We start from the raw sequence: 14,373 nt of genomic DNA on the forward strand, positions 1-14,373 counted from the left end.
GAAGATACTTGAGCCGCCTGTAAACTCTTTGACCCATTTCTAAGTTGGTTTTACTTGAGAATAAAAGACGGGTCGCCTCTAGTTTGAGTTCAGTTGTCCACCTAATTCATCACAACAGTATTGACCTAGCAGGGGTCTTAATACAGAGCCTTGTTGACCCCCTGCACGTCACATTTATCAACAGTTTCATCTGGTCCTTCCAGGCTTTTATTACAGTGTATACAGTGGAGAGTGGCGTACCCACTATATGTGGCTCTGCTCCAAGTCTCAAGCCGAACTTGTCAGACACACCAGTCTGTTGCTAATGGTAACACGCCGCTTATGACTAATCTCGTTCAATTTCCACCATTTTCCTGTTTAAAGGTTATTGCAGGTTCACTATAATTCAACAACTTTGCACACCTTATGTTGCGCCTCAACTCCCCAGGAGATGTTCCCAGCAGTGTAGGAAAGCAGCTCTGGAAAGTGAAAGTGAACATAGTGACATAGTGTCTTGTTGGTCATTTTTTTGTATTTCTGTGAGTGTTGTTTTACAGATTAGCAGGTTTGCAGGTGTTTATTAGGTTGATGAAAATGTGTCCACACTTTGGTTGAAGACCACAGCAACTACTGCGTGTGTCCTTCCTGCCCTGTCTTTTGACCAAAAGTTGAGACAAATTCTTCCTTGGATTAGCTCCAGCTGCGTTCTCCGTCCTTAATACAAACTGACGGAGTGGAGTGTCGCCAATCGGTGTTGCCATCTGGACCCCATCATGAGGGAAATGATTTCTCTCCATCACACTTTAACTGTCGGCGGCGGAGAGAAAATTAGCAAAGCAGTAAAAAATAATCACCACAGATCAGACATAAGGCCCCTTTTCTCCTCTTAATTGCAGATGTTGCTCATCCGAAACTGCTCCTGAGTCAGTGTTGGAGTATGAACTCACCACCATGACACATTTTCCTAATATTTGGAACTTTTTTTTCTCTGAAACCCCAAATGAATGAGGCGCATACCTCCATAGTTTACAGATAAGTCATCCTGAATTCCTGCAGTGTCAGGGGAAGAGCTCTGGGAGACTTGAGGAGAGTGAATCACATCTTCCACCCCGCCGTGGCCTCCCTGAATGGAGCCTTCTTGGCTGAGCGGGCCGGGGGACAACACTGATTTACCGCCGACGGCCACAAAGGAGACGAGCAGCAAATTCTGTGAGCGCACATTGTCTGTATGTGCCGGGCGCTCGCGAAGAACCGCTGAGGTCAAACTAACTTTCTAAAGACATGTTGTGTTTTCTAATGGAGTTAAGTTCACTGTCCGACTCTTGTCCGACGCAGATCTGCACTGTGTCCCGGGTTGCTTGAGATAAAGGTCAGGGTTTTTAAACTGGACTCCAGAATACTCAAGTTTCGTCAATTTGCTTAAGTGTTTGACCTGAAGCTTCTGTCTTAAACAGAATGGGTAGGTGAGTAGCTACAATGCTGTTAGCATTTTAGCTCAAGCATGTCGGAACATGTAGAAGACAATAAAGGAGATCATATCTGCCGGTTGATATTTGGACAGTTTCACTGGTTATTGAGCAACTTCATCCCGAACCAGAGCTGGAAAACGTGTGCCGGCTCGTCTGGTGCAGTTCCGACTCCTTTGCTGGTGACTTGGGTGCAAGCGGTCACAAGCTGATGTGTTGCCACATTCACCGTGTTTGTGGCAGACGACAGGATAAATTGAACAGTGTGTGTTTGAATTTGCTCCAACCGTACTTTCACATATAAAATCTTCTCACCGTTTGCGGCGGCACCGTGGAAACCAGTGGATTTAATTATCCTGAAATTGGCTTAAACCGACAAGCTGATTTGTGTCCGCATCCATGCGCGAGGTGTCGTCTGCGCGGCTGCACGTTGAGCCTCAGTTTGGATGAGCTGAAGACCATAATCCCCCGTGAACACAGTCATTTACCCAGCGAGCAGTCTGACAGTCGGCAAATTGCAGGTCTGGCACGTCTGCTTCTGTGACACCTTCAGTCCTGCTCTGCAGAGAGCAGTCGGACCGCAGCGCTGCCCTCTTCACTCTGATGGTGATGCCCTTCGGTACGTAGCGAGTCCTCGCCCCATCATGTATCGCTGCTGCAGACTCGGACTTGTCGCTCTAATTGAAGTCTTTCTAAATGATGTCTTAATTTGGCCGGCGCTGAATTAGACACATTCCTCTTGCCTTTTTTCGCCCGATCTTGCCTCTGGGGGCTGAATAGCTCCACCGCTTCTGATCTGCATGCCAGGGATGACTGAGCAAGCACCTGAATCCACCACCAGCGACTTAACAGCCAGACTGGCTGCCAGGATTTCCCTGTGAAGTCTGTGGCAGATAATGGTTTTGTGGGGGTGATGGGATGTGAAAGTTGGACATGCTTAACTGAGACGGCTCTGGTGCGGGTGGTTGGTCACATACCGCGCTCTGGACTAACGAGGTCCAGGACAGGCTGGCGAGCAGTGTGATGAGACCAGCTGCAACAGCTGGTCTTGAACAATGACTACTAGTTAACCAGCCCATCCCCTCATGCTTTATGTCCTCTAGCTTTAGTGACCACGGTGACCTTTAGTGACCTCTCTCTGCCCGCCGTCCCATGCTCTCACTGATGCCAGCTAGACTGCTGTGCTCCCTTCAGCTCATCTTTCCACCTGAGATCAGGGATGATGCTTTCAGGTGCGGTTCACGGTGGCGGCTTGCTGTGTTGTGAGCCATTGTTTTGGTGCCAACACAACGGCAGGAGCATTTCTGTGACTCAAGTTGTCCAAGTTTATCGTCGAGGTCTTTTCAGTTTCAGGACTACAGCAGCCCCACTGAGCCCAGCACTGTGTTCTTCCTCTATGTTTCTAACAAAGAGAACTGGAGTCGTCTGCTCAATAGCGAATATTTGAGGTAAATCTTTCCAAACGTCATCAGCCCCTGAGAGCTTCCTTGTTCTGTGCAGAAGGTTCATGGCACCATGGGATCATCAGGGATAGGGAGGGGTCCTTGGGCTGTTGGAAGCTGCTGCTGAAACTCCCGTTGACATCATCAACCCTCACTGGAGGATCATCGGCAGCATTCCACCCAGAAAACAGGGGCTGTGTTCGCATGACGCGTCAGCCGCGTCGTGCTCCGTCACACGCCAACTGCGCCGCAGCTTCGCTGGGTATTCATGTCCCCGAGCCGTGGAGGGACAATAGCCACTGCTAAACAAGCAACAAATGACACATTCATCTTTGTGAGCGATGCGACGCAGGAGTCTCTCGGCCAGCTGCTGCTTGTTACAGAACTGGACTCCGGCCACCAGAGACATGCCACGGACAAAAGAGCGACTGTTTGCCTTCGAGATCCATTTTTCAGATGACAAATGAGGCGGTGTACTGGAAATATCCAGGAGGTTATGGGGTGCTGGAGATGCTTGCCGATCTTCACCAGGGCCACGGCGAGGCAGCGGGTCTCACGCAAAACACGACCGCTCCTGCTTCGGCACAAGCCAGCTCCACTGACGTCTGCTCGACAGCTGCAGCCGTCACAGCCAAACTCCTAAAAACCCAAATATGTGGCGGTGGGTCCAGTCCAAGCATCTGCAAACAACATTCCTGCTGTGAACCCGCCAGAAACGCACAACTCAACCGTCGCTGCTGCTTGAGTTTTTCAAATGCACAAATGGCTCGGACCAAATCAAATGGGTGACAAACCTCCCTCTGTTGGTGCCGCTGGTCCGTCACGTCTGTCAGTGAGCGCTTATGAAGAGCCTAACCGTCATAAGAGTCGTTGTCCACGGTGGTTCCCAAAAGTTTCACTGCTTCATGTTGATTTTTCATTTCCCTGCTCAACCCTCCTCTTTTGTGACCGTCAGAAAAGTTCTCTAATGTCGACTCTGCTGGTGTTGGACTCCTTTCTACCTCAGAACATTGACAAAAATATTTACCACATTCCAGGATTGTTTTCTCTACACTCATCGGTAGTAGTAGTTTTTTAAAGTGACTTACAACTTTTTAAACATTGAATCAATCTTTTTCTTTTCTAATTTTTAAATTAAAAACATTTTTGAGACCAGTTTGTTGTCACACACAGGTTCACTTACTTCTTTGATATTTTTTTAATAGCTTCTTTTGAAGGTTGAGAATCAGTGTTGACAAGTACGCGTTTCTCTTTTTGCAACAGTGTCGGATGATCAGCTGCCTTTTACTCACACATTGTTCTGCTCCTCCCCTTTGTTGTTGTTTTTGTGTACTGACATTCAGATCCGTTCATATTCAATGAGGCTGTCACTTGCAGATGAAACACTAGAAACATGAAATGGTAGAGAACTCATCGTGACTGAAGCGCTACAGTTGGGAAACAAGTCTCCACACTGAAGCTCGGTCACGCCTGCGGCTCTGCCTCACACAGAACGTTGAGACTTTCCAGTTTGACCAGTCGTGCTGCAGCTGCAGGTGGGGGGGAGGAGGGGTCAGGTGAAGGAGGGAGGGGGCGGTTCACTGTCAACACAGCTGCATCTCAGAGTTGGCAAAATGCTTTTGAGTGCGAGCGCTGACTGACGGGCCCTCGTGAGGCGTTGAAGGACGACAGTGCCATGAGTCGGAGCACCTGTTCGTGACTCAGTCGTCATCTAGCAATTAGCTGTGGGGTCCCTCAAGGGTCCATCCTCAGTCCACTTTATTATTATGATGGTAGAGCATGAAAACATGGAAAGGTTTTCATCATGTTTTTTCTTTTATTATTGGGATTTTTTAGAAATCAAAGTTGTTAACACGGTGTACTTTTTCCTCACACTGGTGGGAAGTATTTTGTTCACGAGTGAGGGAAGGATGCAACCGATCGAGTTGTGAGTCAAAGCTCTTTAGGGGCATAGTCAAGAAGTGTTATGAGTGAGTTGTGACTTTGTGCCGTGACTCCTGGTGAACACTTGATATTGAATCTGAAAGAAAACAAACTGAGGTTGGTAGTGTTTTTGGAAGCTTTGGTCACTTCCAGCAGGACTTTCTCTGTCAGAGAACAAGTCCAATGGATTTGTGTGTCCTGTTGTGGTGCATGAGAGTAAAACCTCAGGTGTCCGACAGAAGGGGGCAGGTGTTATCGCTCCGCTTCTGAGTTTGTCTGAGATAAGACTCCACTAACAAGCGCTCACATTAATCTGCCTGCTCGACCTCCAACTTCCTGTTATCTCTCTGAGGGTCAACAACACCGGTGCGTGGTGTCCTTGTTCAGGGCCAAGTCTGCCACATGTTGGATTTATGTCGGGTTCTTGGGTGGTTTTGTGATGACACTCACAAAAACACTGCACCACTGGAGCAGATCCTGAGCTCAAATAGAGAAACCAGTTGTTGGTGTGTAACTGGAAGAACATGAACATTAAAGTAGACGGTCTCAAGGTTTCTTATGAGAAGAAAGTCTGGACCTCTTGGTGATGGTTCCGACTCCGATCAGAAGTTTAAAAGTTCAATGGAGCTAAATACTGTTGTGTCCCGAGAGGCTGCAAACAGCTGCTCTTCTGCTGCACTTCCTGTCCCAGTCGCCCGGGGAACCCTGGGAACTCTAAACAAAACGCTTCCCTCGCCCTGAGACTGTAGGTGACACGGATCACAAGCAGATTGTTTCAACATGAGGAAACTCGGTGGCCATTGCACGACCTGTTACAAGATGCCTCCCCACGTTCCTCTGCAACCTCAGTGATCATGTGACCAGCTGGTGATTCAGCGCCAGGACCTCGCTGATTGTTCTCCATCAAAAACTATAATCAAAGCACAAGCTGTAACATTATGACCACCGCGCTGCTCTGTGTCATGCTCTTCACTCCCATTTAAATAGTCTCGCTCACGAGGCATGACTTGTTCTCACATCTGTGTGACAAACTAGTCAGTAGCATGTCTCCTTGTTCTGTTGTGGAACAGTGGCGTTGATCTTGATTGCCTCATCAAACTCACCTTCTCTTTCAGGATTCCGAAAGATCAGCCTGGACGATCTGAGGAAGGCCTACATCGTCAAGGACGTGCAGCAGTACATCCTGCACCGGCTGGACCAGGAGGAGGCCCTGCGACAGCACCTCACCAAGGAGACAGCTGAGATGCTCAACCAACTCCACATCAAGAGCAGCGGTTGCTTCCTCTACCTGGAGAAAGTGCTGGACGGCGTGGTGGAGAGCTTCATCATGCTCCGCGAGATCCGGGAGATCCCCGGGACGCTGAACGGCCTCTATCTGTGGCTGTGCCAGAGGCTCTTTGTCAGGAAACAGTTTGCCAAAGTACAGCCCATCCTGAATGTGATCCTGGCCACCTGCAGACCGCTGACGGTCAAGGAACTGTACCACGCCGTCTGGACCAAGAACATGACGCTGACAATGGAAGAGTTTCAAAAGAAGATGGACATTCTCTCCAAGCTCTTAGTGAATGGTCTCGGAAGTACGAAAATCCTGTTTCATTATAGTTTCGCTGAGTGGCTTCTGGACGTGAAGCACTGCACGCAGAAGTACCTGTGCAACGCAGCAGAGGGACACCGAATGTTGGCCATGAGTTACACCTGTCGTGCCAAACAACTGAAACCACTTGAAGTGCAGGAATTCGCCCTGCACCTCGTCAATTCCAATCTACAGATCGAGCCCTTCAATCTGGCTCTGTGGATGGTCTGGAATGGAACTCCAGCGAAAGACTCTCTGTCCACCTCCATTCCCAAAGAACAAGAAGTTCTACAGCTCCTGGTCAAAGCTGGAGCGCACGTCAACAATGAGGACGACCACGCATCGTGCATTGTTCAGCAGGCCCTCGAGCGGGAGGATTCCATCAGGACTCTGCTCGACAACGGAGCATCTGTGAACCAGTGCGACTCCAGTGGGAGGACTTTGCTGGCCAACGCAGCTTACAGTGGAAACTTGGATGTGGTCAACTTACTGATATCTCGAGGAGCCAACATGGAGTTGGAGGACAACCACGGGCAAACTGCACTTACTCTCGCTGGCCGGCAAGGCCATACCAAAGTGGTGAACTGTCTGATTGGCTGCGAGTCAAACATCAACCACACAGATCACGATGGCTGGACTGCGCTGCGGTCGGCAGCCTGGGGTGGTCACTCTGAGGTGGTGTCTGCTCTGCTCTACGCTGGCGCCAAAGTGGACTGCGCCGATGCAGATGGTCGAACAGCGCTGAGAGCTGCAGCGTGGGGAGGACATGAAGACATTGTGTTGAACCTCCTTCAGCATGGCGCCGAGGTCAACAAGGCAGACAACGAAGGACGGACAGCTCTCATTGCTGCCGCCTACATGGGACACAGAGAGATTGTTGAGCACCTGTTGGACCACGGTGCCGAGGTCAATCACGAAGACGTGGACGGCCGAACGGCTCTCTCAGTGGCTGCTCTCTGTGTTCCCGCCAGTAAAGGTCATGCGTCAGTGGTGAGCCTTCTCATTGAGAGGGGAGCGGAGGTGGACCATTGCGACAAGGACTGCATGACTCCTCTCCTTGTGGCTGGCTATGAAGGACATGTGGATGTGGTGGATCTGCTCTTGGAAGGAGGGGCAGATGTGGATCACACAGACAACAATGGCCGGACCCCTCTACTTGCCGCAGCCTCAATGGGACATGCCTCTGTTGTGAACACTTTATTATTTTGGGGTGCAGCTGTAGACAGCATTGACAGCGAGGGGAGGACTGTGCTGAGCATTGCATCTGCGCAGGGCAACGTGGAGGTGGTCAGAACTCTGCTGGACAGAGGTTTAGATGAGAATCACAGGGACGACGCTGGCTGGACCCCCCTACACATGGCTTCTTTTGAGGGGCATCGGCAGGTGTGCGATGCCCTCATTGAGCAAGGCGCTCGTTGTACAGAGGTAGATAACGACGGAAGAATACAGCTGATACTAGCAGCACAAGAGGGACATTACGACTGCGTGCAAATTCTTCTGGAGAACAAGTCATGCATTGACCAGAGGGGCTATGACGGCAGGAATGCTCTCAGGGTGGCTGCCCTGGAAGGCCATAGGGACATTGTGGAACTGTTGCTGAGCCACGGCGCTGACATCGATTACAAAGACGCGGATGGACGACCCACTCTGTACATCCTGGCACTTGAAAACCAGCTGGCCATGACAGAATATTTCCTGGAAAACGGAGCTAACGTTGAAGCCAGCGACATGGAGGGCAGAACGGCCCTTCACGTGTCCTGCTGGCAAGGACATGTAGAAATGGTCCGACTGCTGATCAACTATCACGCTGATGTCAACGCCTGTGACAACGAAAAGCGATCGGCCCTCCAGTCCGCCGCGTGGCAAGGCCACACCAAGGTAGTGCAGTTCTTGATAGACAATGGCACCCACGTGGATCACACGTGCAACCAGGGAGCGACTGCGCTCGGCATCGCTGCACAGGAAGGTCACATCGATGTTGTGCAGATCCTTCTCGAAAACGGCGCAGACCCTAATCACGCCGACCAGTTTGGACGTACGGCAATCAGAGTTGCTGCCAAAGGAGGCCATTCAATGATCATCAAGCTTCTGGAGAAGTACGGGGCCACGACTCTGAATGGCTGCAATCCATCACCAGTGCACACGATGGAAGAAAGGACTCCGCTGGCCGTCTCTGGCAAAATGCAGTCCCTCACCATCAAGTCAAGTAGTTCAGGCAGCACGGGGGTGGGTGACATGCAGTCGACCGGCCGCGGATTAACTAACGGACCCGTGCATGCCTTCAGTTCCCCGTCCGAGTCGCCAGATTCCACAGTCGATCGTCAGAAATCCTCCCTGTCAAATAATTCTCTCAAGAGCTCCAAGAACTCGTCCCTGAGAACCACCTCGTCCACCGCCACGGCTCAGACCGTCCCCATCGACAGCTTCCACGGTCTGACATTTACAGAACAGATCCAGCAGCACTCGCTGCCTCGTAGCCGAAGTCGGCAGTCGATCGTGTCCCCGTCGTCCACCACCAAGTCAATCAGTCAGCAGCCGCCGTCTCCATCCAGTGACTTTGACTGGTCCCTGTTGAAATCTGGTCTCAAGTCGACAAAAGCAACCAAGACTGGCAGTGGCACTACCAATGGTAAGGGGGCACCGGTGGACAAGAAAAAAGTGAAGAACAACGCAGGTCAGGTTCTGGAGTACGAGATGACTCAGTTCGACAAAAGAATTGCCCTCAACAAGTCTGTTGCCAACATCGCAGTCAAGGACCCGCACTGTAAAATCATGATCCAGCCGGGACAGAACCAGGAGCAGTTCTTCATCCAGCAGCAGAGCTTAGCGGAGAAGAAGCGGAATGGCATCATGACCAACCCCAACTATCACCTCCAGGGCAATCAGGTCTTCCTGGGAAGGGTCTCGGTTCCTCGGACTGTGCAGAGCAGAGGTCACCAAGATGTTCTGGAGAACTATCCCATCGGGGAAACGGAGCTAAGCCTTAAACAAGCCCTGAAACTGCAACTCGAAGGATCGGACGCAGCATTCAACTACAAGAAGGAGACTCCATTGTAGCTGGTAAGAGAAGCTCTCCCACGCAGTCAGTAGTTAGTCACAGGAAGTGACGGTGATAGTGTGTGTCATTGTTGTAGTTTCAGGAGTGAAAGGCAGTAGTAGCGTAGTGGTTATACTAGGAGCAGTGTAGACCTACTGATGGTAGCAGTGGCAACTGGGCGAACTGTTGATGGTCCATGTGGCGTTCATACTGCAGATGTTGTGATGTTGGTCGCGATCATTGTAACAGTTGTGGTAGTAGCACGGTGGACACATTTGTTGTGTGGTTGTGGGAGTAGCAGGAGTTGGATGGTTGTTCTCGTTGTTGTCGTCTATGTGGATGGTTGGTGTGGTAGTAGCTGTATTAGTGATGTTAGCAGTGGAGTCATTGTGGTGGTGATGGAGATACTTTGTTGTTGCTAGCCGATCATCAGGGTCCTGCTGACCCAGCTAGCCGGTGTGACAGGCAACCGCAATGAAAAAAATGAAGTTGCATTCACAAGTGTTGCTTTATTGTTTCAGATCTCAGAATCTCCGTGGCTGCGACGCCAGAGGGCACCGTGCCAAAGTGTCATCCACGCTAAAGAGACGGCGACGGAGCGCGGACATGCCTCCATCCGCCTCACCGGACGTTTATTTAAGATATTTAATGATGAGCAGCGCGTGCACTTTGAAGAGACGCTTGTCAGTTCGCCATCTTCATCCACAACGTTTGTTATGTTCTCAAGACAGCAGTGCACCTCTGAGTCACTGTCGCAACCTGTCATGTGACCTTCCGTGTGTTAACCAGTGTATTTATTTTTGTTATGGAAAAAAAGCCACTTTTGTTTTACCGCCTTTTTTGATGTTACAACATTCAGAAGTTGCTGTTTATGTTAACTCCCAACAGTTTTGTTTTTTTTTTTACTGTGTGCAACAAAAACTAGATGGAAGCCGGAGGTTTGTTGGAAGCTAAGTGGGAATGTTGATTTTCGTCCCTATGGGATTTTTGTGTTTGTTTTGTGTGCCGAAAAGATATTTAAAAAAAAACTCGGGAATAGCAGATGTGTGGTGCTAACGCGAGGCAATGCCCAACCTTTCAGTTTGCAATGTTTCCTGAGTCAAAGTTCGGGTTGGTGCTAATGAGGGGTGCGTCCAGAAGTTCTCAGTCAACTTGGGGAGCGTTGAATTCTGCGTCAATAGAGAAGCTCCGGTACATCAAGGTTCAGTTCCCGAAGTTCAAATCAGTTCCGCTCCACCCTTGTGAGCTCTTGAGCGACAAGCTCCACCGCTAGCAGCCAAAGGGATCTACATGCTATTGCTGTACAGACGGAAGCTTTTGTGTTTTCAAGTGTTCATCATCTATAACATTATGACCACCAGCCTGTCAAGGGGTCTAGAGCAGCCTACAGCCAATGTCAGGTTTTGCAAAAGTTTCCATTTTAGCTGAAGAGGACAGTCTGATTTGTTTCACCAAATTTATTAGCTTCTTGTTCTTAGTGTGGTGGTGCTGTATCACGTCACGCTAGCAATTGAAGGATTACTTTGCTCCCACTGCTGAAAAGTTTGGGCGGGTTCGACAACTTCAGCTATCACTGGGAACAAGAACCAGAAGATACATGTTCAAGGCTAACAAAGTAAGAATTGGCTTCCTCTGCACCTGAAGTTAGCATGTGGTCATAATGTTATGGGAACAGGCAGCGTGGGTGGCATCCTAAGTCATTCAGCAGCAAGCCAAGTCGTGTCGCTGTGGAGACTCAAGACTCGCGACACAGTCATCCTTCATGCTAATGGCTAGCTCTTCAAACTCGCATGCACAAACGTCTCTGAAGGATCGGGTCTCAAACGTCTTCTGTTGGTTTTGTAAATAGCAGCGACGTCCGTTCACGACAGAATTCCTGCGCCATGTACCAAGAGGAACTTTCTCATGTATATTAAAGTGCTCAATAAACATATTTGCTTTTCTGCCGACCCGGACTGAAACTTGATCCGCCGTGTTGGTCGGAACTGAAGTCCAACCTGGGTCCTGAAAGTGCTGAGTTTATCACCACTACATGCGTCCGTCCACACGTGGAACTAAAGATGGCGAGCTTATAAACGGGGTGTGAAGTCAGAGCCGGTCCTGCTGTCGCTCTGCTGGACGTGTTTGTGAGCTGACGACGGAAACATCTGGAGCTGAAGCCTCTCCAGCAGCTGCACTCTTCCACTTCCTGTCCGGCTGCTGTTGCTGTGGAGACCAGTCTGTTTTTGTCTTACATGCAGTACAGACACTCACACGCACTCTGAGTCTTCAGAAACCAGATTCATGAGTTAAAGCCACCCGACTCAGTTGACCTTGAGACTCCCGCCTCATTCTCTCACACTATGGCTTCTAGTAAACATTTTCTTCTCCTGAAGCTGGAGTCACGACTCAACATCTGCCACCGCGGTTCGGATCTCTCACAAGTCCGACAGCTGGCAGACAGAGGACGGACCAACTGCCGTCGGAGCGGAGCCAGGAAGTGAGTGCCGACTTTGTCTCCGGTGTGCGAGGAGGCGCATCAGACCGGTGAAGGACTGCAGCAGCAATATCACGCTTCGTCTCAGTCTTCAGCCCGGCGCTCCATCTGTCCCGTGCTCTCCCACTCAGAGCCGGTCCTGTCCTCAGCTGAACTCCAGTCCAGGAGCGACTCCTTCAGACATCACAGATGAGCTTCAGCCTTCAGGAAAGGCAAATAAAAGCTTTGGGTTTGGATCCTCGTGATGTTCAGCAGTGACGTCACCAGCGTGAAAGGTTCAGCTGTTGTTTGTGACGCCCAACTATTCAGCACAACTAGTGCGTGACGTGTCGAGCCTGGACTGTGAATGAGGCGACCTGCTGACCCTGGAGCCTCATTAGTGTGAACCCAAGACCAGGTCAGCACCTATGACACACACACACACGGGTGCAACCTTATTAGTTGCACTTCTGTGGGAGCATCACTGGACTCGGGAAGTTCTCCAGGAACAAGTCAGACTCTGACCGGACTCAGCAGCACCGGGCCTGCGGGAAGCAGACCTGCTGCCAGACCCTCATGGATGATCGATGACTACTGCGGCCCGGGAGCGGTCCGGCTTCCAGGGTCGGCGGAACAGGGCCAGCAGGACACCACCGGAGCACCCGAGTCCTGGCTGTCACGCTGAACCTCCTGCCACCAGAGTCAGGATTGTCGTGTTTGCAAACACTTGTTAACTGCAGGAACAAAGTGTTCCTCCGAGTCCAGCCTTTGTAAACCAGTGTCTCGGACGTCAGACGTCGTAAATGGCGCGACATAATTGGCGGGTCGCTCAACGGGCTATTTTCTGCAGAAGATCTGCGTCTGAGCTTCAGAAAGTGGTGCGAGAGAGTGGGCCGACTCGTGTGTGGAGAGCATGAGGCAGGTCAGTCGTGACTCCTTTGTCTTTTGTGAAGTTAGCGACAACAGAGTGGTCACAATGACATGGCTCTGGGTTGGTGAGTCATCACGTTCCTACAGTGACTCAGCAGAGACTGAGACTGAGGTGGAACCACAGGACTGCTCACCTGAGAACACGACGCTCGAGCTTCGACGGTTCATCTCCCGCATCCTGGTCCAAGTCTGCTGTGGTCTGCTCAGGTGTGCCGCACCTGAAGACCAGACCAGAGCTAGTGGCCGAGTCAGTGTTGTCACAACTGAAACTTGAGCGAAAGACAGCCTTGTGCTTCACCCGGGTTTAAACCCCATCAAGAGTCAGAGTGAATCAAGTCCACTAGCTGAATCCCTCAGGTCTCCAAGTCACTCACTTGTTAATAAGTGTCTTGTGCCAAGTGTCGAGTGAGCAGATGTTCCTGGTGTGATCACTCAGCACGCACACACACACACACACACACACTTGGTTCATGATGGTGTTGTCCTTTGCTCTCGAGTCGTCCTCCATCCTCTGTAGATGAGAAAAGCTGAGGTCATCGTAGGTGCCATTTCTATCTGAAGCCCAAGAGCCACAGCAATAGCTGCACAAACACCAACAGCGCTGCCTCCTGATCACCTCTGAAGCCATCGATAGCCTTCCAAACCCAGGTTACCACGGTAACCACACTCGCCACAGCCGACTTGGCGGACAGATGACCAGCACAAAGAGGATCGACCGGTTTTTCTCGAGTCTGCTGAGTCGTGAATTTAGCTCCACTGTACTTGTGCCTGTTTCCTCCGAGCACTCTGGTTTCCTCCCTCCATTCAAGGAGCATACAGAGAAACGACTGAGTGATTGTTGTTATGGCTTCACAAAGCTTCAGCGGCTGCTCTACTCTGAGTCTCTTGCAGAAGTCAGAGGAGCAGCATGAGCAAGCCAGCTCATCTGACAGTAGCTTGGAGGAGAGCATGGCGTCCCTGTACAAATATTCAAGAACCTCCTCAGTCAGCTCAGAAGCAACGCTGGGAGGCCTTTCACAGAGACGCGGTTCTGCCCCTCATGAGTCCATCCTGACAAGGAGCAGAGGATTTGGGTGGGTTGTTGCAAGGAGCCTCACGGCCTCAGTGACTCGGCAGATCTTCCACCTCGCTGACCTCCATCCAGTCCTTTGTGTGCGAGCGGTGGTGGTGTCGCTGGGCGAGAGGGACTGACGCACAACAAGAAAAGAGGCTGGACTATAAGCGAGCGCTCCTCTCAGGACACAAAGGCGACTGGAGTCAGCTGCTGGCCTTGTTGGTCACCACTCTGCCCACTGACCGTGCTAATTGAATTCCCCTCCGGACTGAAGAGTCCGGCTGAGTGGTGCCGACCCGCTGCTCGCTTGGCTGATCATCGATTTTTTTTTTTTTTTTTTTTTGCTGAGACTGGCAGATTCAGAGGAACCCTCTTGCTTGGGCGGGGGTCATGTGACAGGCGACGGTCAGTGAGTCGGGGCGTGCCGCTTCTGTCTGGTCTGGACCATCGGGGGTCAGGATCTGGGTCAGGGTGGGGGAGGGGGAGGGGACCAGGTGCGGCCCACTTAATGGTG

At 50.9% G+C, this 14,373-nt stretch overlaps 1 protein-coding gene across 1 annotated transcript in view; it reads left to right on the forward strand.

The window, feature by feature from the left end:
• Positions 1 to 12,177, forward strand: part of ankrd50 (ankyrin repeat domain 50) — a 33,340-nt gene extending 21,163 nt beyond the window's left edge. Inside the window, exons 4-5 of the mRNA XM_053878590.1 lie at positions 5,926 to 9,443; positions 9,942 to 12,177. Of these exons, the coding sequence (XP_053734565.1) occupies positions 5,926 to 9,440 (3,515 nt within the window). The 3' untranslated portion in view covers positions 9,441 to 9,443; positions 9,942 to 12,177. The remainder of the gene's footprint in view (positions 1 to 5,925; positions 9,444 to 9,941) is intronic.
• The last annotated feature ends 2,196 nt before the right edge of the window (positions 12,178 to 14,373 follow it).

The sequence above is a fragment of the Synchiropus splendidus genome, chromosome 11 (genome assembly GCF_027744825.2).
Source record: "Synchiropus splendidus isolate RoL2022-P1 chromosome 11, RoL_Sspl_1.0, whole genome shotgun sequence".
Classification (NCBI taxonomy): domain Eukaryota; kingdom Metazoa; phylum Chordata; class Actinopteri; order Syngnathiformes; family Callionymidae; genus Synchiropus; species Synchiropus splendidus.